The sequence below is a fragment of the Halichoerus grypus genome, chromosome 2 (assembly GCF_964656455.1).
Source record: "Halichoerus grypus chromosome 2, mHalGry1.hap1.1, whole genome shotgun sequence".
In the NCBI taxonomy this organism is placed as follows: domain Eukaryota; kingdom Metazoa; phylum Chordata; class Mammalia; order Carnivora; family Phocidae; genus Halichoerus; species Halichoerus grypus.
This window is the reverse complement of record NC_135713.1, coordinates 209,094,115-209,119,137: the sequence shown is the minus strand read 5'-3', so window position 1 is coordinate 209,119,137 and position 25,023 is coordinate 209,094,115. Positions and strand designations below refer to the sequence as shown.

Below are 25,023 nucleotides of genomic sequence, written 5' to 3'. Positions count from 1 at the left end.
AGGGCGGGTGGACTATGGCCTGGAGGCGGAGACGAAAGAGAGATGGACGGGCAGCCCAGTCAATGAGCGCGCGCAGCCGCCCTAGCAACTGCGGCTCGCCAATGGCGGGGCGGGGCGGGCGTGGTGGGGCGGGGCTACGCGCTGTCAGCTGCGGGGGCCGCCGGCCCGCTGCGATCTGCGGACGGCGGGGCCCGCTCGGCGCCTCGGTGCCCGTCAGGCGCCTCTGAGCCGTCCCGCGGGCCGGGCATGGGCGCAGGCGTCGGCGGCGGCACGATGAGCACCCTGGGCAGCCCTGTCCGCGCTTACGACTTCCTGCTCAAGTTCTTGCTGGTGGGCGACAGCGACGTGGGCAAAGGCGAGATCCTGGCGAGCCTGCAGGATGGCGCGGCCGAGTCCCCGTACGGCCACCCGGCGGGTGAGCGCGGGGCTAGGACGGGGGAACAGAGCCCAGGGAGCGCGCGGTGGGCCGGGGGAGCGCGCGGCTAGCCGGCGGTGGGGTGGGGGCGGGGCCAGGGGAGCGCGCGGCGGGCCCGGGAGCGCACGGGAAACCGGGGGAACGCGCAGCGGGCCGGGGATCTGACTGGGGGCCGGGGGGAGCGCGCGGCGGGCCAGGGAGCGCTCGGGAGAGCGCGCGGCGGCCTGGGAGGAGAGGGGCAGAGGGAGCGCCTTGGGCCCGGGGAACGCGCAGCGGGCCAGGGAGTGCAGGGTTGGGGGGACCAAGGGAACGCGCAGAGGGCCAGGGAGCGCACCGGCGACCCGGGGAGGGCGCGGCGGGCCGGAGTGGAGCCGGACCCAGGCACCAGAGTAGTGCGCCGAGGAGCTGGAGGTGCGGGGACTGGGAGCGGGGCCGAGGGGGCGCAGAGAGGAGCGGGGGTGGAATGCGCGAAGGGACGCGGATCCAGGAGCGCGGGGCTCACCGCCCGCCTTTCTGCCTGAGTCGGGCGCGCGCTTCGAGGGAATCCCCCGCTGCACCCTCAGTTCCCACGTGGGGAATACAGCGCGTCCTCCGTAGTCTCACCAAGGTCCGCTTCCCCGCGGGAACTAGCGGCTGGGCAGGGTGCTGGGGTACTTCTGACCCGGGATGACGGCGAGGCGGAGGGGAGCGGACGGACCCCACAGGTGGGGTTTGGGGAGTAGGTAGCCGGGCTGTTGTAAGTGGGCCCAGCCGGGAGGCCACAAGCGCGTGCAACGCGTTTGGAAAGGATGCGTGGGGGTTAAGGAGCGGGCGGGAGGGAATGGGGCGTGGGATCCGAGCGCAGCGGGCGGAGGCTCCCAGGTGGTGGCTCTGCGCGTGGGCGAGATGGAAGCGGAGGGAGAGAGGAAGCAAGAGAACTAGTCTGGACGCTTCTCCAAGGTTCCTGGCGCGTCCGAGGGGCTCCTCGCCCTGGCGAACAGGCCCGGGAGGGCAAGAAACCCAAATGACCCTCGAGAATGCGGCCTGAGGGCGAGGAAGGGACGCACCATAGAAAGTGAAGGAGTGTGGGTTCCAGGTGGGGAAGCCAGAGGACTCAGAGCTTGAGGACAGTGGGCAGAGGGTCCCCAAAGTTTGAGGTTTGAGGGCCGCAGGCCCCAAGACGGGGTGGACATTAGGAGGGAAAGAAGGGCAGGGGATAGGAGAGGAAAGTGAGGTGGGCAGAAAGCTGGGCCAGCAGGCAGGAGAGTCAGGGTCTTCACCCAGGCCGGCTGCCCCAACAGTGCAGGGTCTGCAGGTCGGGTGGCTGTGAAGGGCACATGCCTGCGATCACCTTTTCACTGTCATGTCAGGGGCTCAAGGAGCACTTCCAACACAAACCTGGCTGCTCAGGGTCTTGCCCCTCTCTGTCTCCTGGGCTTGCAGTCGGGTTCTCCAGAAGCAGAAGAGGGCAGCCCGGGAAGTGGAGTCTTGATGTTCAAGCCAGCCTAGGTGTGCTTCCCGCCCCGACCGGGCAGCGTAGGCTTGAGAAGACAGTGCAGAGGAGGAAGTTTTGGGTCCAGGGGCCTCACTGGGAGATAACTTGATTTAAGGCAAGAGGGGCAGGAGGTGCAGGGCAAAAGTTGTGGTAGGACCCAAGGTGGGCTATGCGGGGATGAGGGATGTAAAAAGAGAAAGTGGTCTGCAGAGCTGGCAGAGGGAGGAAGACTGTGGCTTCTGAGCAGGGATGTGAGCGACTTAGGCGGAATGGCCCGAGACAGGCCTTTAAGATTGGAGGTGTGGGGGTGGGGAGAAAGTTGGGGAGAGTTTTGGGTTGGTTCTGGAGAACCGATGCCAAGAACCTGGACTCTTCCTGAAGCTGCCAGTGCGAGAGTCACCCAGGGGACTTGTGAAAATGCAGATTCTGTCTCTGAATCCAGATCTGTGTTATCCAAGGTGATGCCATCAGCCACGTGAGATTTTTTAAATTAAAGGAGTGAAAATAAGATACAATGAAAGGTTCATATTAGCCACGTTTCAAGTGCTCAGCACTTGGCTCCTGACAGGTGTGGCAGAGCCCTGCTGGAAGGCTCAGCTCTGGGGCTTAAGTTGCAGGAGGGCAGCAGGTTTTGTCTGTTTCCTCCACAACGGGGTCCTCAGGGCTTGGGCGCAGTGGGTGGAGGAGTAAACATTGAACAAATAAAGCACCAGGCTTTTAAAACTGTGTGCCTGGGGGGAAGAAGCTGTAGTTTTGAGTTCCTGTGAGTCGGTGAGTGATGTGCAGCAAATGGGAGGAGTGTGGACAGAATATGTGTCCTGGTTGTTTGAACAGAGGCTTGGGTACGCTTTGTTGTGTTACTTTCTTTTTGTTATATGCGAACTGAGCACTTGTAAAAGCAACTAGTTAACGCTTTCTTCTAAAGGTTTTTCCTCCACACAGAGGGAGGATTTAGGTTAAAAAGACACTTTCCAGGAGATTGTAAGGAGTTGGAATCATTGTCAGTATTATTACTATTACTCTTATTATTAAAGACACGTTTCACTTTGCATAAGTACTTCGAGGAGCATCGGAAGGGGAGGGCGTTCCCAGCCTCCTGTTCCCATCCTGTTCCCACCCCCTTACCCCCTCCTCGTGTGCACCCCTGTTGCTCTAAATTTGCCCCGGTCTCTGTACTGGGGCTGCAGTGCCCGCAGTCCCTCAGTATCGGATGCTGACCATGAGTCTTTTCTCCACCACTGTGTCTCTGACTTCTGTATTTTGCTGTCCCTCTAATTAGTTACATTTCATTTCCAGCCATTTTCCAGGAAGGGCTCGTGAGTATTTTCATGTTTGAGAATGTCTGTCCTTTGTCTTTATCTGTGAACAGTATCTCGGTTAGGTTAGAATGTATCCTCAGGCTGAATGTTCTTTCCCTCCACTCTTTGTCGCCATGGCTCCACCGGGCTGGCTCGCTCGCTCGCTCACTCGCTCGCTCTGAGGTCCGCTGGTCTCTCCTTGTGGGTGATTTGCCTTTTCTTCAGAGTTCCTCAGCTTAAGCAGACCGTGTCTCAAAGTGGAATGCTTGGTGTTGAACTTCTGATACAATGTGTACTCTTTGAATTTGCAGATTTTGTATTTAATTTCAGGGAAATTTACTTTTTGTCCCCTAAAACATCTGTTACAATTGATTGGTGTTTACATCAGGTTTCCTATTGCTGCTGGGCAAATTGCCACAAACTTAGTAGCTTAAAACACAGATTTATTATCTGACAATTCTGGGGGGCCACCATCTCCCTGGGATGAAATTGAGGTGTTGGTAGGGGCTGTGTCGTTTCTGGAGGTGGCAGCAGTGAGTCTGTTTGCTTGCCTTTCCCAGCTTCTGGAAGCCTCCCGCACTCCCCGGCTCCAGGCCCCTTCCTCGCCCTCGAAGCTGACAGTAGTAATGCTACCTGTCTCACGCTGCACCCCTCCAGCCTGACTCTCCCTCTTCTGCTTTCAGGAGCCCTTGTGATGGCGCTGGGCCCATTTGTTAATCCATGATAATCCCTGTATTTAAAGATCACCCGGTTAGCAAACCTAATTCCTTCTGCAGCCTTACCTGCCCTTTGCCATGTAACCTCCTAGAGTCATGTATTCTGAGGATTACAGCGTGGATACCTTTGGGGAGCTGTTATCATGCTGCGTGCCGTACCCATTATCCTTGTGCTGGATCGGTTTAGTTGTGTTCCACATCCCTTCACTTCTCTCTCCCTGCTTTGATCTTTTTGTCTCTCTCTTCTGAATTTCTGTGGGCATCTCAAGCCTTTCCTATTTGTTGGTAATTTTTATTTTAGTAAACTGTTTCTAGCTGTTTCTAACCTTTTTATTAGTTTAGTAAATGATGTTTTGGTCTTCAATTTTTTTCCTTACTCTTACAATTTTCATTTACAATTTTATTTTATTTTTTTTTTAAGATTTTATTTATTTATTTGAGAGAGAGAGAACGAAAGAGAGAGCACATGAGAGGGGGGAGGGTCAGAGGGAGAAGCAGACTCCCTGCCGAGCAGGGAGCCTGATGCGGGACTCGATCCACGGACTCCAGGATCATGACCTGAGCCAAAGGCAGTCGCTTAACCAACTGAGCCACCCAGGCGCCCTCATTTACAATTTTTAAAAATTTCTTTAAATGGGGCACCTGGGTGGCACAGAAGGTTGGGCATCTGACTCGGTTTCAGCTCAGGTCGTGATCTCAGGGTGGTGAGATAGAGCCCCGAATCGGGCGCCGCACTCAGTGGGAAGTCAGCTTGAGATTCTCTCTCCTTCTGCCTCTGCCCCTCCCACTTGTGCTCTCTCTCTCTCCAATAAATAAATAAATCTTAAAAATTTTTCTTTAAATAATTATTTCATTAAAAAAAATCTCTCATTTTGCCAACTTAATGTTTGTTGTTTTTTTATATATAAATTTTATTTATTTATTTGACAGAGACACAGAGAGAGAGAGGGAACACAAGCAAGGTGAGTGGGAGAGGGAGAAGTAGGCTCCCCGCCAAGCAGGGAGCCTGACGCAGGGCTCGATCCAAGGACCCCAGGATCATGACCTGAGCCAAAGGCAGACACTTAACGACTGAGCCACCCAGGCGCCCCACCAACTTAATGTTTTTGTTAAATTGTTCCATTGCATGAAGTAATTGGGATGAATGTCCTTCTGTTCCTTCGGTCACGTTTCCTTTCAGGTTGGGTTCTTTGTCTCTTTTTCCTTTTTAACTTTTTGTTAAAGTGTGATACACACGCAGAATAGCTGAGGGGCCCATCTCCTACTTTTGGGCCTGCTGGCCCTGGAGCCTCCCTCGGATCTGGAGGGTTGGTACCTCATTCGGCCTCTTCTCCCAGGTAGATGTGGTGAGTAAAAGGCCTAGACAGCCAAGCTCTGTTTGGGGAGTGAAGTCAGGGCCACCACTGGGTTCCTGCTCTCTGTTCACTGGTGAGGGTCTCTCCCCTTGGCTCCAGCTGGTGGTGTTTCCAGCATGGCGTTACCTTTCCTTCTCTGGTCGCTGAGTTTCTACAGTGGGAGAGGAAGATAGATGAAACAGACTCTAAATTCTACAATCTCTTTGCCTCCCAACTTTTTTCCCAAAGAGACTCACTATTTTCTGATTACTTTCTCCTGGCTGCTTCCCCAACTTCATTTTGCCAGCAGGAACATCCCATCTTTCTTTCTCTGTTTCATTTCTGCTAACAGCTAGTAATAATAGTGCCCCCCCCCATCAAGAGCAGAGAAGAACGATCTCATGAGATAGGTTACGTTATTCGGCCCAGAGAGGGTGAGTAACTCTCTCAAGATCACACAGCGTGAGTGAGAGCAGGAGTGTGGATGGTGTGGCTGGCTCTGGGCCCCTTCTGTGGCCCCTCTGACTCAGAGCAGTGGCTTTTCTTCCCTGTGAAGACCATCAAAATGCTTTTACTTAGTGACCTTGTTATGGGTTTTTTTTTGCCTTTCTATTTGCCTTTGACAAATGTCCTGCCAGGAGATGCCTACACGCGCCCCTCTGCAGCGCTGCAGACGGTGGTGGGTTTGCTGATTTTACAGCTACTCTGCGGTTGCCCTTGGCAACCACTTCAAGATTCGAAACACGATTTATAAAGCCATCACTTTCAAGTTTGAACTGAGAGTTGAATCATATTTTATCCCTAGTTCTTTACAGTGTAATTCCTTAAGAAGGAGATGATCTTCTACTTCCTTACCTCCCGTGGTGCCACCAAGAGCATACAGTAAATTTCTTCAGTGTATTCATGTTTTAAATTATGTCATAAATGCTTCCATGTATTTGACAATAATAAAACTGCCTTTGTATCAGATTTTCTCCTTAAAAGCCAATCATTCAGCCCTACCTCCCTGTGTCCTCTGGCGCCTCCTCCCTACAGTGGGGACTGCCCCTTTCGTCTAGCCTCTAACCCCAACCCAGGGCGACCCTGATTTTGGGTGATGGGCAAGGAGGGGCTCAGATCCAGCCAGCCCAGTTTCCTCCTGTGCAGAGGGTCAGCTTCTGGCTGGAGACCCCCCCAGCACCCCCTGTGTCCTCTGTCACTAGCTCTGGGGGCTACAGTGGCTGTAGGATGACAGCCACGTGGTCCTGCCTTGGTCCTGCCGGTCACACCTCTTACTCTTTGCTTGGGCCTTTTGGGGTGAGGAGAAGCAGCAGGGTGTGTCGGAAGCGACGGAGCCTATCACTCCCGTCACAGGCTGTGAGCTGATTTCCCATTAAGAGATTTTTTTTTTTTTTTTTAACATTTGTTTGAAGCTTTCTTCCCCGGCTTCTTCAGCTTAATTAGCTGCAAAGAAGGAATTGTGTATAAGCAAAAACTGAAAAGAGCTGCGGTGTCCAGGAGATTGGGCTTAAAAACATCGGAGAAGTAGATTTATCAGATCCACAAACAAAACCATGTAAAAGGCAGTCACCGCCTGAGATAGCCTCGAGGTCTCCAGGTTGCCCTTCTTCAGAAGGGCCTCGCTTTAGCTTTCCTCCTTGGAGGCCGGCACCAGCTTCCCCAGGACACCCCGCACGCCCTCTGCCTCTCTCCAGGCTGTTGGAGCAGCTCAGCACCTCCTGAAGTTGGTCCCAGTGTCTGCACCAGGCTGGCCTGAGATGCCGCGCTGCCCAGCCCCTGCGTGGCCTGCTGCCAGAGACGCCACCCTTCGGGGTTCTGCCCCTTCGTCTGTGAACACCGCCGTTCCAGAGACACGGCCTGCCCCAGCCTCTGTGAGGACCTGGAGGTCGCAGCCCCTGCGGATGCTGTTCTCAGAGCGCGCTCGCGCCTGTGATCCGGCACGGGGCTTCTGGTTCCCCGTCGCTTCTTCCATCTCATCTCCCGCCGACCCGCAGAGATGAGACGCGCGCACCACAGTGTGACTTTTCAGTTACAGGGTTTAGAGAGAACAGTGCTCGCCTTTCAAATACTTCACGGGACACAGTATATCTAAGTGTATTTGATATGTGTCTGTGTAATACACTCTATACACAGAGCACACACACGTGTGCACAGTACTCGTGTACATGAGCACACACGTATGTATACGTTCACAGACACGGGTGTAAGTTATTTTTGTTGCTCTGATTAAGGCACGAACTTTGTGAAGAGGTTTATCATTGAAGAAGCAGATTCTTCTTTTCTTAGTTCTGGTAACGTACAGAGATTTGTCGGACATGAAGCTACTTGTGTCGCCCTTGAGATGGTTTTATTTGTTCACAGCATATGTTTGCTCTTGGAGAACTTTCTAATCACCACCAGCCCCGTGGCTGAGAGCTGGCTTGTGGTCCGTGTTTTCCTGAGTAGGCCTGCACTCCCGGAGTTAACCTCTGTTTAGCGGAGTGTGCAGTTTCGAATCCAGGCCTCGGGCAGCCCAGCACAGTCCTTCACTCATGGGGAGCTCGCATGGGACTGTGTTCGGAGACGTGGCTGGGGAGAGAGGAGGCTCCCACGCTGCTGGAACCACAAGGTGGGAAAAGAAGGCGGCTGCCCTGGGCGCATAGAGTAGCCTCACCGCCACTGTCACAGCAGGATCCAGCCTGGGACTCAGCCTGGCTTCGCAGTCCCTCCATGGACGCCCGAGTTTCCCGCCTGAAACCACCTGCTAACGGTTGTCCCTTGGGAGATAGTCCCATAAAGCTCTGGCGGAGAGCCACGAAGGTCGTCACCACTGTCCCGGGTTTCCTTGGCTGAACATGAACCTCAGGCTGTTTTTGGTTTATGTGGGCTGTGTATTCCCTCCTCTTGCAGCCAGTAATTAATGAATTGCCTTCCCCAAATGGGACTCAGCCGAGTTTGCTTGTGACTCGTGACACAAATGGCATTTTATTTGGTTAAAAAGAAAAAGGAATTTACAGAGGCAGAATCCTACATATGCGTATTAAATTCTAACCCTAATACAGAAGGCTGAAATGTATTGTCTTAATGGGAAAAATAAATTGGTAAATGTGAAGAACATTGAATTCTCTTTTAGACTAAGAAAATTCATTTGGAAGTAAAATCTGTTTCTTCCAGTCTAGAATGATGTGCTCGTTCCGGAAGGTAGACCATTGCCTCGTGGGTTTAAATAGTGTCGTGCTGGTTTGACGTCCGGGAGAGGCAAAGCCAGAGGCGTCAGACCTGGAATCCATCCTGCGAGGCTGGGCGTCTGCGCTTGGCCCTGAGCGCACGGTCCGTGAGCACTGGGTGGGGCAGGCAGTGGGGGCGCAGTGCAGGAACCCAGCGCGGGAATGCTGGACGGCCTGTCCATTTCCTGGGGCAGCTGTAACGAACGACCACAGACTGGGGGCCTAACAACAATGGATGTTTAATCTCTCTGGCTCTGAAGGCCAGGCGTCTGAAATCGAGGTGTGGGCAGGAACCCCCATCCCAAGACTGCAGGGGAGAATCCTTCCCGGAATCTTCTGGCTGCCGGTGGTAGCCATTGTGTGCAGTTTGAACGAGGGAGGAAGTGGACCTTGCAATTGACTTCTGTCTCCTGAGTGGCCAAGCACCCTCTGCCTTTGCTCTACCCCTGGCAGGTGGCGGTCCGCGGAGGGTGGGGGCCTGCCAGAAGCTGGCCCCTGGTCCTCCATCAGATGACACAGGGACTCGATCCTTCCCTCCCACACTGTCTTGGGTTCATCATACTTGGCCCAAAGGATGTGCCACTGGGCATGGGGAAGCCTGGGAGTGACCCAGGCCCTGCTGTGGTGTCTGGGGCAGCCATGGCCTCTGTGAGAAAAATCGCCCAGCCCTGGAGCTCAGGGCCCAGCTGGTCATGATGTTGGCCAAGGCTGGGCTGAGCCCGCACTGTACCTCCTGTCTGAGCAGGACAGTGGCATCAGGGCTGGCCCAGCGGAAGAGGGGCTGGCCTCTTCTCTTGGACAGGAAACTGCTCACAAAGGTGTCCGGCTTGGTGACCCACTTCAGGGCACCCACCATTCCCACGGGCTGTGAGGACCTGGTGAGCATGAGCCTAGGAGGCAACTCTGGGCTCTGGGTGCTCTGTGCCCGGCAGAGTCACGTTGGCCTCCCCCAGCCTCCTTCCCAGAGAGGAGGCCCCTGCTGCCGCCCGCCCAGACGTCTGCCGCTTCTGTGGGCTTCTCAGGGAAGCCAGTGTAGCCGTTTTCCAGTTGTCCTCTGGTGATAACTGCTCAGCAGAGGGGCCCGCGTCTGCCCAGCACCTCCCTGGCCGGCCCCCCACTTCCTCTCCCTCTAGCCACAGTGATATACAGGGGCCTCTCGCCCTCTGAGGCTTAGTGCCTGAGACCACAGTTATTTACCAGAAAATAAGGCCCCTGTCATCTTCCAGGTGAGTGGGGAAGGTGACTCCGAGTTCAGGGTGGTTCATCCTAAACTGTCTTCGGGAGCACAGACAGGTGAGCGGGTCTGCCTTTGGGACAGTCACTCAGCCGGGCAAGGCCATGACCAGTGATGAGGGCATCTCCTTCCCCCAAGATGTCATGTCACCTCAGCTTCTGCAACTGCAGAGGTAGGAAGCCGAACCAGGAGGCTCGGGGCTCCTTCTGAAGACACATGCAGCCTCTGTGGGTGGGAATGTGCTAGAATACTATGCTGCTGGCTGACTGAACTGACCGTCTAAGTGAGCAGAGTGTCCCAGACAGGAGGTGTTGGGGGGCCTGAGCCCACAGCGCCCCATGGGCCAGGTGGGCAGCCCCTGGCTGAAGTGGGCTTTACAGAAACGGTGCCAATAGCATTGAGAACCATGCACTTGAACATCAGAGATGCTGCCCCCATTTCTTTCCTGGAGGATGGTAGGATTTCCCAGCTGTGTCTCCCAGACAGCAGGCCTGTGCAAAGTAGGGTGAGAACAGGGAGGATGCCCCTCCTGGCCTGACCTGCCAGGACCTGGCGGTGGTCTGAGTCCACGTTCCAGCAGTACCCCAAGTTAAGGGGTGACCCTGAGACACAGTGAGGGCAGCCTCACAGCCAAAGCACTGTGATTTGGAAGTGTTGGGACTCCGGAAAGAGGGGCTGTTGTCTGGCCACACCCAAATAACGGTTCAGAGACGATCCCACTCATGGTGGGGGTGGGCGTGCAGGGGTGCCGGGCCCCACACTGTGAGAACTCAGTGTTCCTGGATGCAGCTGGTCAGCACAGAGCACTGGGTGCCCAGGCCAAGGTAGCATGGTGATGGTCCTATCCCTGCTGGGCAGATGGGAAAATTCAACTCCCAAAGTGGGGAATAAGTGGCTCAGGGCCGCTAGGAGTGGGAGCTGTGTGGACGAGCTAGGACAGCCAGGCCAGGAGGAGACTGGAGGCCCCTGGACTGTCCCTCACCTGGGGGCACCTGAATCCACCACTTTGCTATTTCAAAGAAAAAAAGGGGAAGGAGAAACATTCAGGGAACATACTTTTCAAAAAGGAGATCTGCAGAGAGATATTTCAATTTCAATCACTGCCACTGTGTAAACGTGATGAACACACTTCATATCCCTGTCTAGAATGTGACGTGCTTTTAGAACCATTCAGAAACTCAAGGGGGCCCACTGAGGGGCCAGCACTGGCCTTGGCTGTGGGTGCAGCAGGGCCCCTGCCCGGAGCCCTTCCCACCCCTTGGCTCTGCGAGGCACCCAGCATCTTCCAGCAGACTGTCCCTCTGATCCAAAGAGCTGAGCAGAACCAGCTCGGGGAAGGACTCATGTGTATACGTTTTCTTTGGGGTGAAATTTACATAATATAAAACAAACCATTTTATTTTTATTTATTTTTATTTTTTCAAGATTTTATTTATTTATTTATTTTAAGATTTTACTTATTTATTTGACAGAGAGAGAGATAGTGAGAGAGGGAACACAAGCAGGGGGAGTGGGAGAGGGAGAAGCAGGCCTCCCGCTGAGCAGGGAGCCCGATGCGGGGCTCGATCCCAGGACCCTGGGATCAGGACCTGAGCCGAAGGCAGAGGCCTAATGACTGAGCCACCCAGGCGCCCCTCAAGATTTTATTTTTAAGTAAAGTCTACAACCAATGTGGGGCTCGAACTTACAATCCTGAGATCAAGAGTCGCACACTCCACTGACTGAGCCAGCTGGGCGCCCCAAACTGAACCATTTTAAAGTGCACAAGTAAGTGGCACTTAGTACATCCACAATTTTGTCCAACCACCACCACTTTCAGAAGGAAACCCCTCCTCCCAGCCTCTGGCAATCACTGGTCTGCTTTCTGATGTTTTCATTCAGCATTAGACACATTTCTCAAAAGCCAGCTACTCGAAGATGAACATGTTTGTAAGTGATAGTTAACCAATATTTACACCAGAAGAGAATTCTCCTACGTGACGGCACGCATTTACGCCTGCTCACTCACTAAAATAGAAATAAGCAGTTGGTGCATGAGCTGAACTAAATTATTTATTCATCATGTGGAGCTAAAAGTAGAGTGAATGGCTTGGCATTTGATGCTTCCTTTTTTTTTTTTTTTTTTTAAGAAGGCTAAAATTATATCTCTTCTTCTCTCTGTTATTCTGACTCACTCAATGAGCATTCCTACAGGCTTTATTCTGGAAGCTTTTGCGTGTTTTTCATTTTGATGGTCAGAGTTTCCGTTGGATTAGTTGAGTGCAGCGAACATGAATTACACCTTTTGATCGTCACCTTGACACTATTAATGTCAAAATGTTGGGCTCTCGTGGACTGAGCTATACGGTAGCCAGCAACAGAGTCAGGGACGAGGAGAAATAAATAAGAGAAGAGCAAACACGTAAGTAGGAGAAAAAAGGAAACATTGCAGGAAGGAAAGAGAATGGCTCAGTAAGTAAATTTGTGAGGAGAGGAGGTTCTGGCCATGGAGAGAGGTGATCTGGGCACTCTGTGGCAGACACAGCTGTATCAGAGGTTTATCTTCAGAGACCGGGGGTTTGGGGAAGAGTGAAGCTTTTGCTGGGGTGAGGCTGCTGCAGGTGGTTGGCACGCAGGCTGTGAGTAGCCGCAGCAAGTGCGCTCTTCCAGGTGGTGGGGGAAACGGAGGCACAGGGGAGCATGAGGAAGTCGCTGCTTGTCAGGACTGGGATTTGATCCCAGGCCCCTCAGAGCTCCTCCCTGTGGGGCCTTCAGAGCTGGGAAACTGTGTGGCCCCAGTGGGTCTGACCCATCTCCACCCCCAGCTTCCCCACCTGGAGAAACCAAGGCACACATCACACAAGGAAGCAGTGCTTTCTCAAGCTTTATCTCCCATCCCACCCCGCTTGCCCTGCCCCATCCCGTCCTGAAGTCTCCACAGTGCGGGTAGGGGGAGGTGCCGCCTGTGGTAGTGGGGCATGCAGCTAAGCAGATGGACCTGGAGAAGTTCGGGAGTCGCCACCCTAAGTGAGCAGGTGCCAGTGGAGACCACTGGGTTGTGTGTTCCCAGGGGTCAGGGGTCAGGGGTTAGCCTAGCTGAGGGGCAGGTTCTTCAGCAGGGCTGTCAGTCATTGAGTTCAGTTTTAGTCACGATGGCTAATGAGTAAATCATGATTGTTGAGCTTTTAAGTACTTGTTTACTGTTAGTGAAATTCTGAGACACAGGTCATTGTACTTTGCTTTGAGAAGATGTTAAAATGTAGCTTTTTCCAGGATTTGTATGTCAGACATTCTCTGTTCCTCTCTCCACTCACTGTGCTTTGTGGGTTTTCTATCAGACTGGACATTTTTGGTGCACACAAAAAAGTTGGCTCTACAAGACAGTATGGTAGTGGCACAAAAACAGACACATAGATCAATGGAACAGAATAGAGAGCCCAGAATTGGACCCTCAACTCTATGGTCAACTAATCTTCAACAGAGCAGGAAAAAATGTCCAATGGAAAAAAGACAGTCTCTTCAGCAAACGGTGTTGGGGAACTGGACAGCCACATGCAGAAGAATGAAACTGGACCATTTCCTTACACCGCACACAAAAACAGACTCAAAAATGGATGAAAGACCTAAACGTGAGACAGGAACCCATCAAAATCCTGTGGAGAACACAGGCAGCAACCTCTGTGACCTCAGCCTCAGCAACTTCTTACTAGACTCATCTTCAGAGTCAAGGGAAACAAAAGCAAAAATGAACTGTTGGGACTTCATCAAGATAAAATCTTCTGCATAGTGAAGGAAACAGTCAACAAAACTAAAAGGCAGCCTACAGAATGGGAGAAGATATTTGCAAATGACATATCGGATAAAGGACTAATATTCAGAATCTATAAAGAACTCATCAAAAGTAACACCCAAAAAATAAATAATCCAGTTAAGAAATGGGCAAAAGTCATGAACAGACATTTCTCCAAAGAAGACATACAAATGGCCAAAAAGACATACGAAAAAATGCTCAACATCACTTGGCATCAGGGAAATACAAATGAAAACTACAATGAGATACCACCTCACACCAGTCAGAATGGCTAAAATTAACAAGTCAGGAAACAATGGATGTTGGTGGAGGATGCAGAGAGAGGGGAACCCTCTTGCACTGTTGGTGGGAATGCAAACTGGTGCAGCCACTCTGGAAAACAGTAGGGAGGTTCCTCAAAAAGTTGAAAATAGAGCTACCCTATGACCCAGCAATTAGACTACTAGGCATTTACCCCAAAGATACAAATGTAGTGATCCGAAGGGACACCTGCACCCCAATATTTATAGCAACACTATCAACAACAGCCAAATTATGGAAAGAGCCCAAATGTCCATTGACTGATGAATGGATAAAGAAGATACGGTGTGTGTGTGTGTGTGTATGTATATGCATACATACATATATGTATATGCATACAGACTATATTCCATTTATATATATTCCATATATATACCATTATATATACCATATATATGTATAAATATCATGTGTATATACATATACAAATATATGTATAATGGAATATTAATCAGCCATCAAAAGAATGAAATCTTGCCATTTGCAGTGAAGTGGATGGAACTGGAGGGTATTATGCTGGGTGAAATGAGTCAATCAGAGAAAGACAAATATCATATGATTTCATTCATGTGGAATTTAAGAAACAAAACAGACGAACGTAGGGGAAGGGAAGGAAAAATAAAATAAGATAAAAACAGAGAGGGAGGTAAACCATAAGAGACTCTTAACTATAGAGAACAAAGTGAGGGTTGCTGGAGAGGAGGAGGATGGGGGGGATGCACTAAATGGGTGATGGACATTAAGAAGGGTACTTGTTGGGATAAGCACTGAGTGGTATATGTAAGTGATGAATCACTAAATTCTGCTCCTGAAACCAATACTACACTATATGTTAACTAACTTGAATTAAAAAAAAAAAAAAAAAAAAAAAAATTCAGCCCCAAGCAGCTTAAGCAAAGAGGAGTTTACGGCCTCACCAGATTGACAATTGAAAGGCAGGCCTCCTTTGAGCCCAGGCTGGGTTCTGGTGCTTGAGCCTTTCAGGATTCTCTACTGCTCTTTCTCCCCATCTGTGTTTCCATCTGTGTTAGCTTACTTCCCAGCTCCTCTTCCACCTGGTGAACCCTGAACTGTATGATTGCTCCACCAAAGTTGAGAAAGTGGTGAAGAGCCCCTACCCCACACAACCGGTCACTCACTGGTGGTTTTGGGTCACTGGTTTTTACATTTTGTCTATCATTGAGAGTTGTTACCTGCAGGAGGACTGGTTCAGTAGGAGCTGTGCAGTCATGGCCAGAAGCAGAACCTCAAAAGAGAGCAAACCAGGGGTGCCTGGGTGGCTCAGATGGTTGAGCGTCTACCTTCGGTTCAGGTCATGACCTCAGGGTCCTGGGATGGAGTCCCACATTGGGCTCCCTGCTCAGCAGGAAGTCTGCTTCTCCCTCTGCCTCTCCCTCTGCCTCTCCTCCCTCGCTCATATGCTCTCTCTTTCTCTCGAATACATAAAATCTTTTTAAAAAAGAACGAGAGCAATCCAAAAACAATAAAGATCTTGGAAATTAAAAATGTGATGGCAGAAATAAAAATTTCAAAAGAAGGATAAAAGATAACATTGAGACGATTTTCCAGAATATTGAGAAAAAGAGATGCAAAATTAGAGAAAATAAGAAAATCATGGAGTAGGTTCAGGAGGCCCAACATCTTAGTAACAAAACCCCAGCAGGAGGAAAAAAGTGAATAATTCAAGACCATTTCCCAGAATTGAGGGGTGCCTGGGTGGCTCAGTTGTTAAGCATCTGCCTTCGGCTCAGGTCATGATCCCAGGGTCCTGGGATTGAGCCCCACATTGGGCTCCCTGCTCTGCGGGAAGCCTGCTTCTCCCTCTCCCACTCCCCCTGCTTGCGTTCCCTCTCTCACTGTGTCTCTCTCTGTCAGATAAATAAATAAAATCTTAAAAAAAAAAAAAAAGACCATTTCCCAGAATTGAAAGATTTGCATCTCCAGATTGAAAGAGCCTGTCAAGTGGGCAGCACAACAGTGAAAATGCCTCATAACAAGTTATGAGATTGCAGAGTGCTAGGCCAAGGCAAAGACCTTCCATGCCTTACAAGAGGAAAGAGCAGATTGCATTTCAAAGGATCAAGAATCAGTTTGACATCTGACTTCTCAACGGGAACTCTGGGAGGTAGACCTGCACATTTCTGAATAAAAATTATTTCCTACGTCAATTGTGTGCCCATCCACTCTCAATGAAGAGTGAGTGCAGACTACAGACATTACAGACATGCAAAGTCTCAAAAACTATCTTCTACTTCTACTATCTTCTACTATCTCTCCTTTTCTCAGGAAGAAAAAGGATGTAAACCAACAGAGGGGGAGATGTGGGATTCCACAGTAGGAGAAGAGAGGGCCCAGGAAGACAGCATACTCCTAGTCCGCAAGGGAGTAGGACAGAAGCTCTGGGAAGATGCCACTAAGAAGGTGAAACACCTGAATGTTTGGAAGTACTAAGGGGAGGGTTGGATAACTGGAGGAGATTTTAGGGATATGTTCATGATAAATGCAGAGAAAACTAAGCAAATAAACAAAAAGGCAATTTTTAACTCCAGTAGAAACAAAAAGTTGTATGTGAAGGACAAATAAACATAGTATTCCACGTGTTCCAGCTGCGGGTAGTGTTTACTTGGTCATATTGATGTAAAATTGGACATTGGTCTAGCTAAAATGGCAAATGACTATACTCTGTGCATGTGTGTGTGTGTGTGTAAGGGAGAGAGAGAGGCATGTGGAGTATGTCAATGAAAGAGAACTACATTTTCACCTTCCACAGTGGGAATTTGATTAATGCCTAAACCTGAAAATTCAGGAAGTAGGAATACAAGTATGTTGTTTACAAATTTGGAGATACATAGCAGAAGAAATACAGAAAAGATGAAAATGGGTGCACAACACTGTGGTGGGGTGTGGATCAGGTCCTGTCATTTTCCATATTAAGTCAGTAGACTTAAAATGAAACCATGTGTATCTATGACTAATGAAAACAAAATCCAAGTATAGTTTTAAAAACTCATAAGGTGCTTGGGGGTGCCTGGCCAGCTCAGTTGGTGGAACATGCGATTCTTTTTTTTGGAAAGTTTATTGAGCAATAGTACAAAGCTCCCGAAGAGGGAGGGGACCCAAGAGGGTTGCCCAAGCATGCAATTCTTGATCTAAGCGTGGTGAGTTCAAGCCCTATGTTGGGTGTAGAGATTACTTAAAACAAAAAACAAAAAACAAAAAACAAAAACCTTATAGGGTGCTTAAAAAGACCATGAGGAATGAATTCTTTTAAATTTATGAAAACTTATTTTTTATTGTGGACCTAAAAAATAAGTACATGAGGACACTGTGTAAGTCAAAGGAGCCAACCCAATTCAGTGAGTTAATCTCCTAAAGGTTAAAAATGAAAAACCTGTCCAGCCTGTGACTGGTGAGAGCTCTCTTTTACTGTCTGGAAACATGCCAAAGCCCACATTCTCTCCAGATTCAAAAATAGATTCCCAAGTGTACTTATTTGTTGCTTCACCTAGATGGCATAAAACCTTTAGTGTTCCGAGGGAAAAATTAAATATTTCCAAAATTAACTTTGAAGTTGCTCTCTGTATACGTTTTTATGTGTTTATATATGTTTAATTATATGTGTGTATATTCTACTTACTTATTATGTGATTATACATTCTATTATATATTATATTTAATATATGTGTGTATACATATTCTATTATAGACATATATATTCTATTTTATTGTGTGTGTGCCTCACGTCATATATGCCCAATGCTGACTGCTGCAAAAGGAAGAATATAGGCATTTGAAGTTGCCTTCCAGATAGTTCCGTGGGATTTTAAAGGACGGTGAAGAGGCCCTTGGTTGGTCACTCCAAAGAGTAATTTCACAGAGCCTGAATGTACTGACCTAAGCAGTTTCCAGAATATCTATGCTCTGCCCTAAAACCTTGGGCAATGTGCCCTCAGAACGAGAAGCAAATTTGTTGTCACCTTCCGCCATGCATACTGTATTACCCTCAACCTACTTTAAAGACAGGAGGGTTTATGAATATGGCGTTCTTTTTCTTGGGGCTTTCGTGGGTGGGGGGTAGCTAAGTCTAAGCACTGTAGATCCGCCAAGGGAGCATAGCCAAGCCACTTGGAAATGGCACCTTCTTTAGCACTGCATTTGGGGAGCTTGCTTTCTGAGCCTTGGGTGCGGGGCTTTTTCTTTTGGTGGAGAGCTGCTAAGATTTCACACCCATTCCAGGACTTTCTCAGGGTGAGGCCCCCATGTAGGAGCTCCTCTCTCTTCTCCCGTCTGCCCCCCAGAAGCACATTCCACTTTAGATTTGTAACTCTTAATCCAGCTTTCCTTGTCAAGATATCTAAAGTCTGGCCACATCCCAGAACCTTTTCAAGGCTGGTCTTCTCGAGGTTCGCATGCTTTGAGAGACACTCCTGAATAAGTCTAAAGATGAAATAAATCAAGCACCACAGAGCCTGGTGGTGTGGTGTGGTGTTACTAAGCGGTTTGGATCCTTGTGATCATAAATTGTGTTGCATCTGTTTTTTGGAAGGGAGTACTCCTTTCTTGTTTTCTCTGGTCACTTAATGGAAACTCTGTCTTTCACGGGCGACTTGCTCTGTGAACACAGTGGTTTCTCAAAGAAGTAGAAAATTGGTTTCTGGTGGAATGGGGAGGAATATTTTTCTTTTTTAAAAATGTTTATTGCTTTTTTTTATTTTAGAAAAAAAATGCATGCTCATTGAAGAAACTTAAAATAGGGAAAGGTTGGGGTAAACGAAGTAAACACAACCCAGAAATTTCCAGTTGTAACGTGGGGCTGGTCCTCACTGTTGCCCCCCACCACACACATACACTCACAAATACAGAGGTGTATTTTCTTTACTTAGTTGAGGTAATGCTTCATATCTCATTTTATATGTGACACATTTTACTTTACGTTCTTAGTGTGATAATTTGGGGAAGTGATCTCAGTGTTTTAGCCTGGGATTCGAGCTTCGGTGTAATAGTCCCAGGACAGGAGGTGGGGCGGCAGGGAGGGTCTCAGAGACGAGGGGGTGGGACATGGGGCTGCCCAGAGCTGCCTGCAAACGGGGGGCCTGATGCCGAACAGTTCAAGGGCCAAAGTCCAAGTCCGTGTCCGCTGGCTGCCGCTGCCCGCCCCTCGGGTGGCAGGCAGTGGCCGGGGAAGCCCAGGCCTTGGGGCGGCCGGGAGGCCGAGGCAGCTGGTGCCGAGTGAGGAGAGGAAGGTCGGAGGCCCCACAGAGTGAGCAATGGGGCTGGTGGGCAGGGCCCGCGCGAACCCAGGGAGACCCAAAGCGAGGTCGTCTGCCTACCTCAAAAACTGTGACTCTGCCCTGGTGAGAGGTGCTTTCTCCCCCCAGGAGAGTTCTCCTCTCTGGTGCCGTTTGCTTGAGCATAGCTGTGAGGCCCGCAGCACTTAAGCTGCCCGCACCCTTCCACAGGCATCGACTACAAGACCACCACCATCCTGCTGGACGGCCGGAGGGTGAAGCTGCAGCTCTGGTGAGTCGGGCCCCCGGGCTCTAGGCAGGACGCGCGGCCCCGGGAGGAGCAGCCGTACCAGCACCGCGCTCTGGCCCCAGCAGACCCAGGGCTGCCCCAGAGGACGTGGGCATCCGCTGGTCTGGGCCACCGAGGCGTCATCCATGGGAGGGAACACTGGGGCCCTTGTGGGTCCCTGGGGGTCTGTCCAGAACATGGCCCCACTGAAACCCTCTGCCTCCCCAGCACCAGGAGGGGCCCACGAGTGGGATGGGGACAGACCCATGGCAGGTGTGGGAGGGCGGGAGCAAGAGGCCCTCGCCCGGGGTCTGGACTGGGTCTCTTTCTCATGGCCTCAGCTGGCAGCCCTGGCTCTGCGGTCGGGTCACACTCCCCTGCCTCAGCCCCTCCTGCTCCGGGTGGGGCTGCGGAGTGGGAGAATTGGGGTTTCCTGCTTCGACTGCCCCCGTGCAACTTGCCTGACTACTGTCCCCGGCCTCTGTGTCATCCCTTCTCCTGGGCCACCTGCATGGCCCTCTTGCCCAAACATGCCTAAGCCCCAAGCCACACGAGCCTCCCCTAACTGGAAGCCTGTCCTCCTGCCATCCCCACCTGCCCCTTCCCAGGGGCAGTCAGCAGGGAGCCTTTCTCCACAATGTCCCCTTAGCACCCTGTCCCTTCCCACTGCCTGCCCCCCGCGCCAGGATGTTTAAGGTTGTGGGTAAGGCCCACCAGCAGCCTGTGTCCTCTGGGCTGCCCACTGCTGTAGGGCATCCTGTTCTCACCACCAGTTGTCCTCAGACTCCTGCGTGCTCTGCTCGGCAACCTCTGCCCAGCCCTGAGGCCTGCAGGGCCCAGGGCTTATCTCGTCCTGACTCCCTCCCTCCCCGAGACTATCCGAGGGCCCCACTCTCAGCCCATGCTTGCCCCGGCCTCCGAAGGCTGTCCCACATCTCCCCTGGGCAGCGACAAGTCTCCTGATTACGTGTTTCATCCTGTGAATGCTGTCATGTGCCCACCCCCTCCGTTGCTCCTGCCACACCCTGGGGTTATCCACAGCACCCCACGTCCAGGGACGTTCCCACTTCATGATAGCCACCAGTCTCCCATGAAAGCTAGTGATTCATGCCCCAGGGCTGCTCTCCTCCCGTGTCTCCTTGCCCACAAACTTCCTAGCCACTTCCATCTGTGGGCAAAGCGGAAACTCTGTAGCGGCTGAGCTGCGAGTTCTCCATCGATTTGCTCCTCGACACTGAGGAGCTCCTCCCCCGCCTTGGGCCACGGTCAGCACCTCTGGCTCTCCTGAACCCCAGGCCCTGCCCTCCCTCGTGGTGGCTCATCTAGGACTCAGAAAGCAGGGGCAGGTCACCACCTGCAGGTAATGAGGAGAAAAGAGAGAAGTTGCGCTGTTTGTAGCGAGGATGCGGTTGGACCTGCAGTCCCGCCCTCATCCCTGTGGGGGATCCCCTGTGGACGGGGGCGCGTTCATCGCACACGCAGATGTGCGTTGCCCTCACAAGAGATGCCAGGAGTCAGCACCCACCGGTCCTCAGAGCCGCTGCCGTGAGAACAGGCTGCTGGAGTCCATCCCACGGGAATGTTGTTTTTCTTTCTCCTGATTTATGGCGCTGGGAGCTCCATTCGGGCCATTCCAGGTGTCCGCACCCCATGGGTCAGTTCTTTGTTTTGATAAACTTAGGGAAGTATCTGTAGTGGGATGGCCACTGACTGACAGTCGTAAAATGTGTTTGCTACGGCTCCCAAGTTCCAAACCCTGTTGTCAGGAAGAAGCGGGGATTTCTTCTCAATGGCCTCCATCATCTTTTCCAGGGATACATCCGGGCAGGGAAGATTTTGTACCATATTCCGCTCCTACTCTCGGGGCGCACAGGTAACATCCCCTGAGCCAGGAAGTTAACTGACTGGATAATAACATTTGGAATGTTCTTAAATGGATACCTGGAGGAGAAGGCAATTAAGCTCATATATGAATTGATGCAAGAGGCTGAAAGTGTGCCAAGGAACGTCTGGTGGCTCGCAAGCCTTCAGCATCAGGGACGGGCGCCTGTGTGCATGTGGACGCGTGTGTTATGTCCGCATGCACGTGGGCCTGTGTGCACATGTGTGTGTGTGTGTGTTTGTGCATACATATGCATGCGGCAGGGCTGTGTGTGCACTGTCGTTCGCGTGATTGTGTGTGTGTCGTGCACGTGCAGGAGAGCGCTCTGTCCGGGAGGGCGGGCCTGCTCTCAGGAAGGAGGTGGTCCCTGCAGGCCCCCCACATCCCGTGTCCCTAGAGCCGCTTGTGGATGTGGGGGATTGAGTCCCCACCTCACCTTGACACTTGAGGGTTGATTAATGAGCTCATGAGATGTCATTAGAAATACTTATTTAACTACGACATTTGGTAGATAAACAAAAACAATATGTTTTCTGTTAAAATAAGTACAATGGTATTTAGCTGGTCGTGTGTCCGTGACGGAGTAGCTGCACGCTGGCCAGCAGGGGCCGGGGCTGTGTCCGCCTCTGTCCCGTGAGGTAAGCCTGGTGCCTCTCCCCCAGGGTGTGATCCTGGTCTATGACATCGCAAACCGCTGGTCCTTTGATGGCATCGACCGGTGGATTAAGGAGATAGACGAGGTACGGCATGGTGTGCCAGGCGCCGTCCGCAGGGGCGTGTGGGGGTGTCGGGCAGGTGGGCCAGGACACGAGGCCTCAGCAACACGAGGCTGTGTCACCTCCCAGAACAGCACGGGGCCCGAACGTGGAGACCCACCCAGCCCCGGGGGTCGGGGCCGCATGCCACCTGCTGTGTGGAGTGGGTTGGTGGGGGTGTTTGGGCTGCTGCCCGCCGGCACCCGGAGCCGCCCGACTGCCAGTGTGGACACGAAGTGGTCAGAACCACACGCACGGTGTCAGGTTCCTGCAGCCTGCTGAAACGCACGGCCGTAAACAGCAGGGATGTATGCTCTCACAGTTTGGAGGCCAGAAGTCCAAAATCTAGCGTCAGCAGGGTTGGCTCCCTCTAAAGGCTCTAGGGGAGGATCCTTCCTGCCTCCTCCAGCTTCCGGGGGCTGCCGGCGGTCCTTGGCCTATAGACCCATCACTCCAGTCCCTGCCTATGCCGGCACGTGGCTCTTCCCCTGTGACTTCTGTGTCCTCTCCTTTGCTTACAAGGACACCAGTGACTGGATTGAGGGCCCACCCCAGTGACCTCATCTTAACTAATTACATTCTGCAAAGGTCCTATTTCCAATAAGGACACATTCTGAGGTTCTGGGTGGGCATGAACTGGGGGAGGATTTACCCCGTACACCAAAGGTGCGAGCAACCACAAGAGCTCGCCAAGTAACCCCCTTGCCTTTCTCTAACCCTTCAGCACGCCCCTGGCGTCCCTAAAATCCTGGTGGGAAACCGTCTGCATCTGGCCTTCAAGCGGCAGGTCCCCACGGAGCAGGCGCAGGCCTACGCGGAGCGCCTGGGCGTCACCTTCTTCGAGGTCAGCCCTCTGTGCAACTTCAACATCACTGAGTCCTTCACGGAGCTGGCCAGGACTGTGCTGCTGCGACACGGGATGGACCGGCTCTGGAGGCCGAGCAAGGGTAGGCACCAGTCAGGCCGTCCTACAGCCCCCAGACCCTGGTCTGCCTCCCAGGACCCGCCTCAAGCCGCCATGTCCATCCTCAGAGTAAATGCATTTAATCTGAGAGGAATCACTATTGATAGTCTTGTCAGAAAGTTCACGAGAGGCATTTCTGAGGTCAGTGTGTGGGCAGAAGTGGAGGCAGGTGCAAACAGGCTTGTGCAGTGGGAAGGGGGCGGGACCTCCCCACGCAGAGCAGGACCCCTGAGGGCCGGCTGGCCAGGTTTCAGCCCATGGTTTTGGGAAGCACATATCGTGTCAGGAATGATTCATTTCCAACTCTTTTTTTTTTTTGCAAAGAGGGGAACCTGAGAAACAGAAGCGCCTCGAGCGTAGTGGGCACCTTATAACCTGAGGTTGGAATACTGTTCAGATCCCTCGGTGTTAATCTGTCCAAAGACCTGTGTCCTCCGATTTCATCTACTTTGTGGGTCCTTTACGGTGACAGTCCCTGTCACGGATTTCCTCGCAGGAACCTGACCGCATATGACTGTTACAAAACAAAAGGACAAAACCTATAGTCATTGAACTGGGCGGCATAGGGAGCCAGGCTGGATTCTTCTCAGTTAGGGATTCTCCATCTCAGCACCGCTGCCGGCTTCGACAGGGCTGTTTGCTCTGGGGGGGCGTTCAGTGTGCTCTGCCCCCTGCCCCCCGGCGGTGGAAACCACAAGTGTCCCGGGGGGTCAAAACCACCCCCAGCTGAGGGCCACTGTGCGGAGAGAGCTCTCTACTGAGACCCCCGGGCCTGACCCCTCAGGGCCTGCCCCACGAGTGCCGCCCTCATCAGGTCCCCCAGGGCCCCATCCCAGGGAGCCTGACTCACACGAGGAACAGTGTAGATGAGACCGAAGCACTTGCTTCTCAGGCACACTCTGGGGCATGTCCCCATAGAGCTGGTCACACGTGCTTCCGATGTCAGCGGTGTGGTTGGGAAGGTCATCCCAGACACCCTTGGTCTCTCACCCCAAACCGCAGTCGGGTGAGGCCTGCAGGAGGACCTCACCGGCCACCGTCTCCCCTCCAGGTCTGCCCCAGGGGTAGGGGTCTCCAGTCCAAGGCGACTAGAGCAGGGTGGCCCACCTCCGGCCCTTCCCAGGGCCACGCGAGGGCACAGTGGGTGGAGTGCTCAGCCTAAGTCCTGGGGAAGGAAGGTGGGGAGGCGAGCGGGCTGCCCTGTGGCCGGTGTGCATCCGGGACAACGTGAACTAAGCCCGGTTTCCTTTCCTCCCAAGTGCTGAGCCTGCAGGACCTGTGCTGCCGCGCGGTGGTGTCCTGCACGCCCGTGCACCTGGTGGACAAGCTCCCGCTGCCCATGGCCTTGAGGAGCCACCTCAAGTCCTTCTCCATGGCCAGCGGCCTGAACGCCAGGATGATGCACGGCCGCTCCTACTCCCTCACCGCCAGCGCCACCCACAAGAGGAGCGGTCTGCGCAAAGTGAAGGCCACCCGCCCGCCCCAGAGCCCGCCCAGGCGCTGCCCCAGGAACAGCTGCAAAGTCTCCTGAAGACGGCGCCCGAGCACAGACACCGGCCCCTCCGGGAGAGACGCCAAGCAGTCCCACGCGACAGACGCGGGACGGACGCGGGAGCCCGCTCCAGGCCCGGGAAGCACCTGCCGGTCTCTCACGCCGAGATCTCTCACGGTGACGGAGCCACTCCGTGCACTGAAAACCCAGCCTGACTGACGTTTCTCCGTGGATGTGCATGAAGCTCTTGTTTTAAACGTGTGTTTGTCCGGGGGGATCGGCCGCCTGCTCAGCTCCGGGTGGCGCGAGGTTCTGGCTGACGCGGCCTGTCCCTGCACGGCTGCTTTGATAAGAGCGCGACGCGCGCGGTGAGTGTGGCCCCGGGGACTCTGGAGAGCGACGGGACAGAGAAATCAGCCTTCGACCTCACAAGAGGGCCTTTTTGTAAACCTCCTCTTCACATCGAAGTGCTAGTTTACGGAGCTGCGGAGAACGGGAGATGATGCAGGGCGGGTCTGACGAATTTGGTAAAGTTTTTGCTATGTTATTTACCCTGTTTGGGGATTAATAAGTGATTTATATGCATATTTTTCTGTAAATCTACATTTTTTTGTACACGATGTCCCACAAGTTATGAAGCAAAGGG

At 52.3% G+C, this 25,023-nt stretch overlaps 1 protein-coding gene across 2 annotated transcripts; it reads left to right on the top strand.

Annotated features, from left to right (window-relative positions):
* Positions 1–139: 139 nt before the first annotated feature.
* On the top strand, positions 140–24,558 carry RAB40B (RAB40B, member RAS oncogene family). Of its 2 annotated transcripts, none has more exons than XM_036092996.2 (6): positions 140–415; positions 19,227–19,287; positions 21,097–21,157; positions 21,829–21,906; positions 22,646–22,868; positions 24,145–24,558. In XM_036092996.2, exons 1-6 carry the CDS (start codon positions 247–249, stop codon positions 24,414–24,416), a joined length of 864 nt encoding a protein of 287 aa, XP_035948889.1. In that variant the 5' UTR covers positions 140–246; the 3' UTR covers positions 24,417–24,558. The 2 variants fall into 2 exon arrangements, with proteins under 2 accessions (XP_035948889.1, XP_035948892.1); XM_036092999.2 differs by lacking the exon at positions 21,097–21,157 and adding an exon at positions 16,054–16,188 and having other exon boundaries at positions 285–415; positions 19,146–19,287.
* Positions 24,559–25,023: the final 465 nt, after the last annotated feature.

Coding starts and splice junctions, on each gene's coding strand:
- RAB40B (XM_036092996.2), top strand. CDS start 247: ATGGGCGCAGGCGTCGGCGGCGGCACGATGAGCACCCTGGGCAGCCCT. Junction 19,288..21,096: donor AGGGTGAAGCTGCAGCTCTG/GTGAGTCGGGCC, acceptor CATCTTTTCCAG/GGATACATCCGGGCAGGGAA. Junction 22,869..24,144: donor GCTCTGGAGGCCGAGCAAGG/GTAGGCACCAGT, acceptor TTTCCTCCCAAG/TGCTGAGCCTGCAGGACCTG.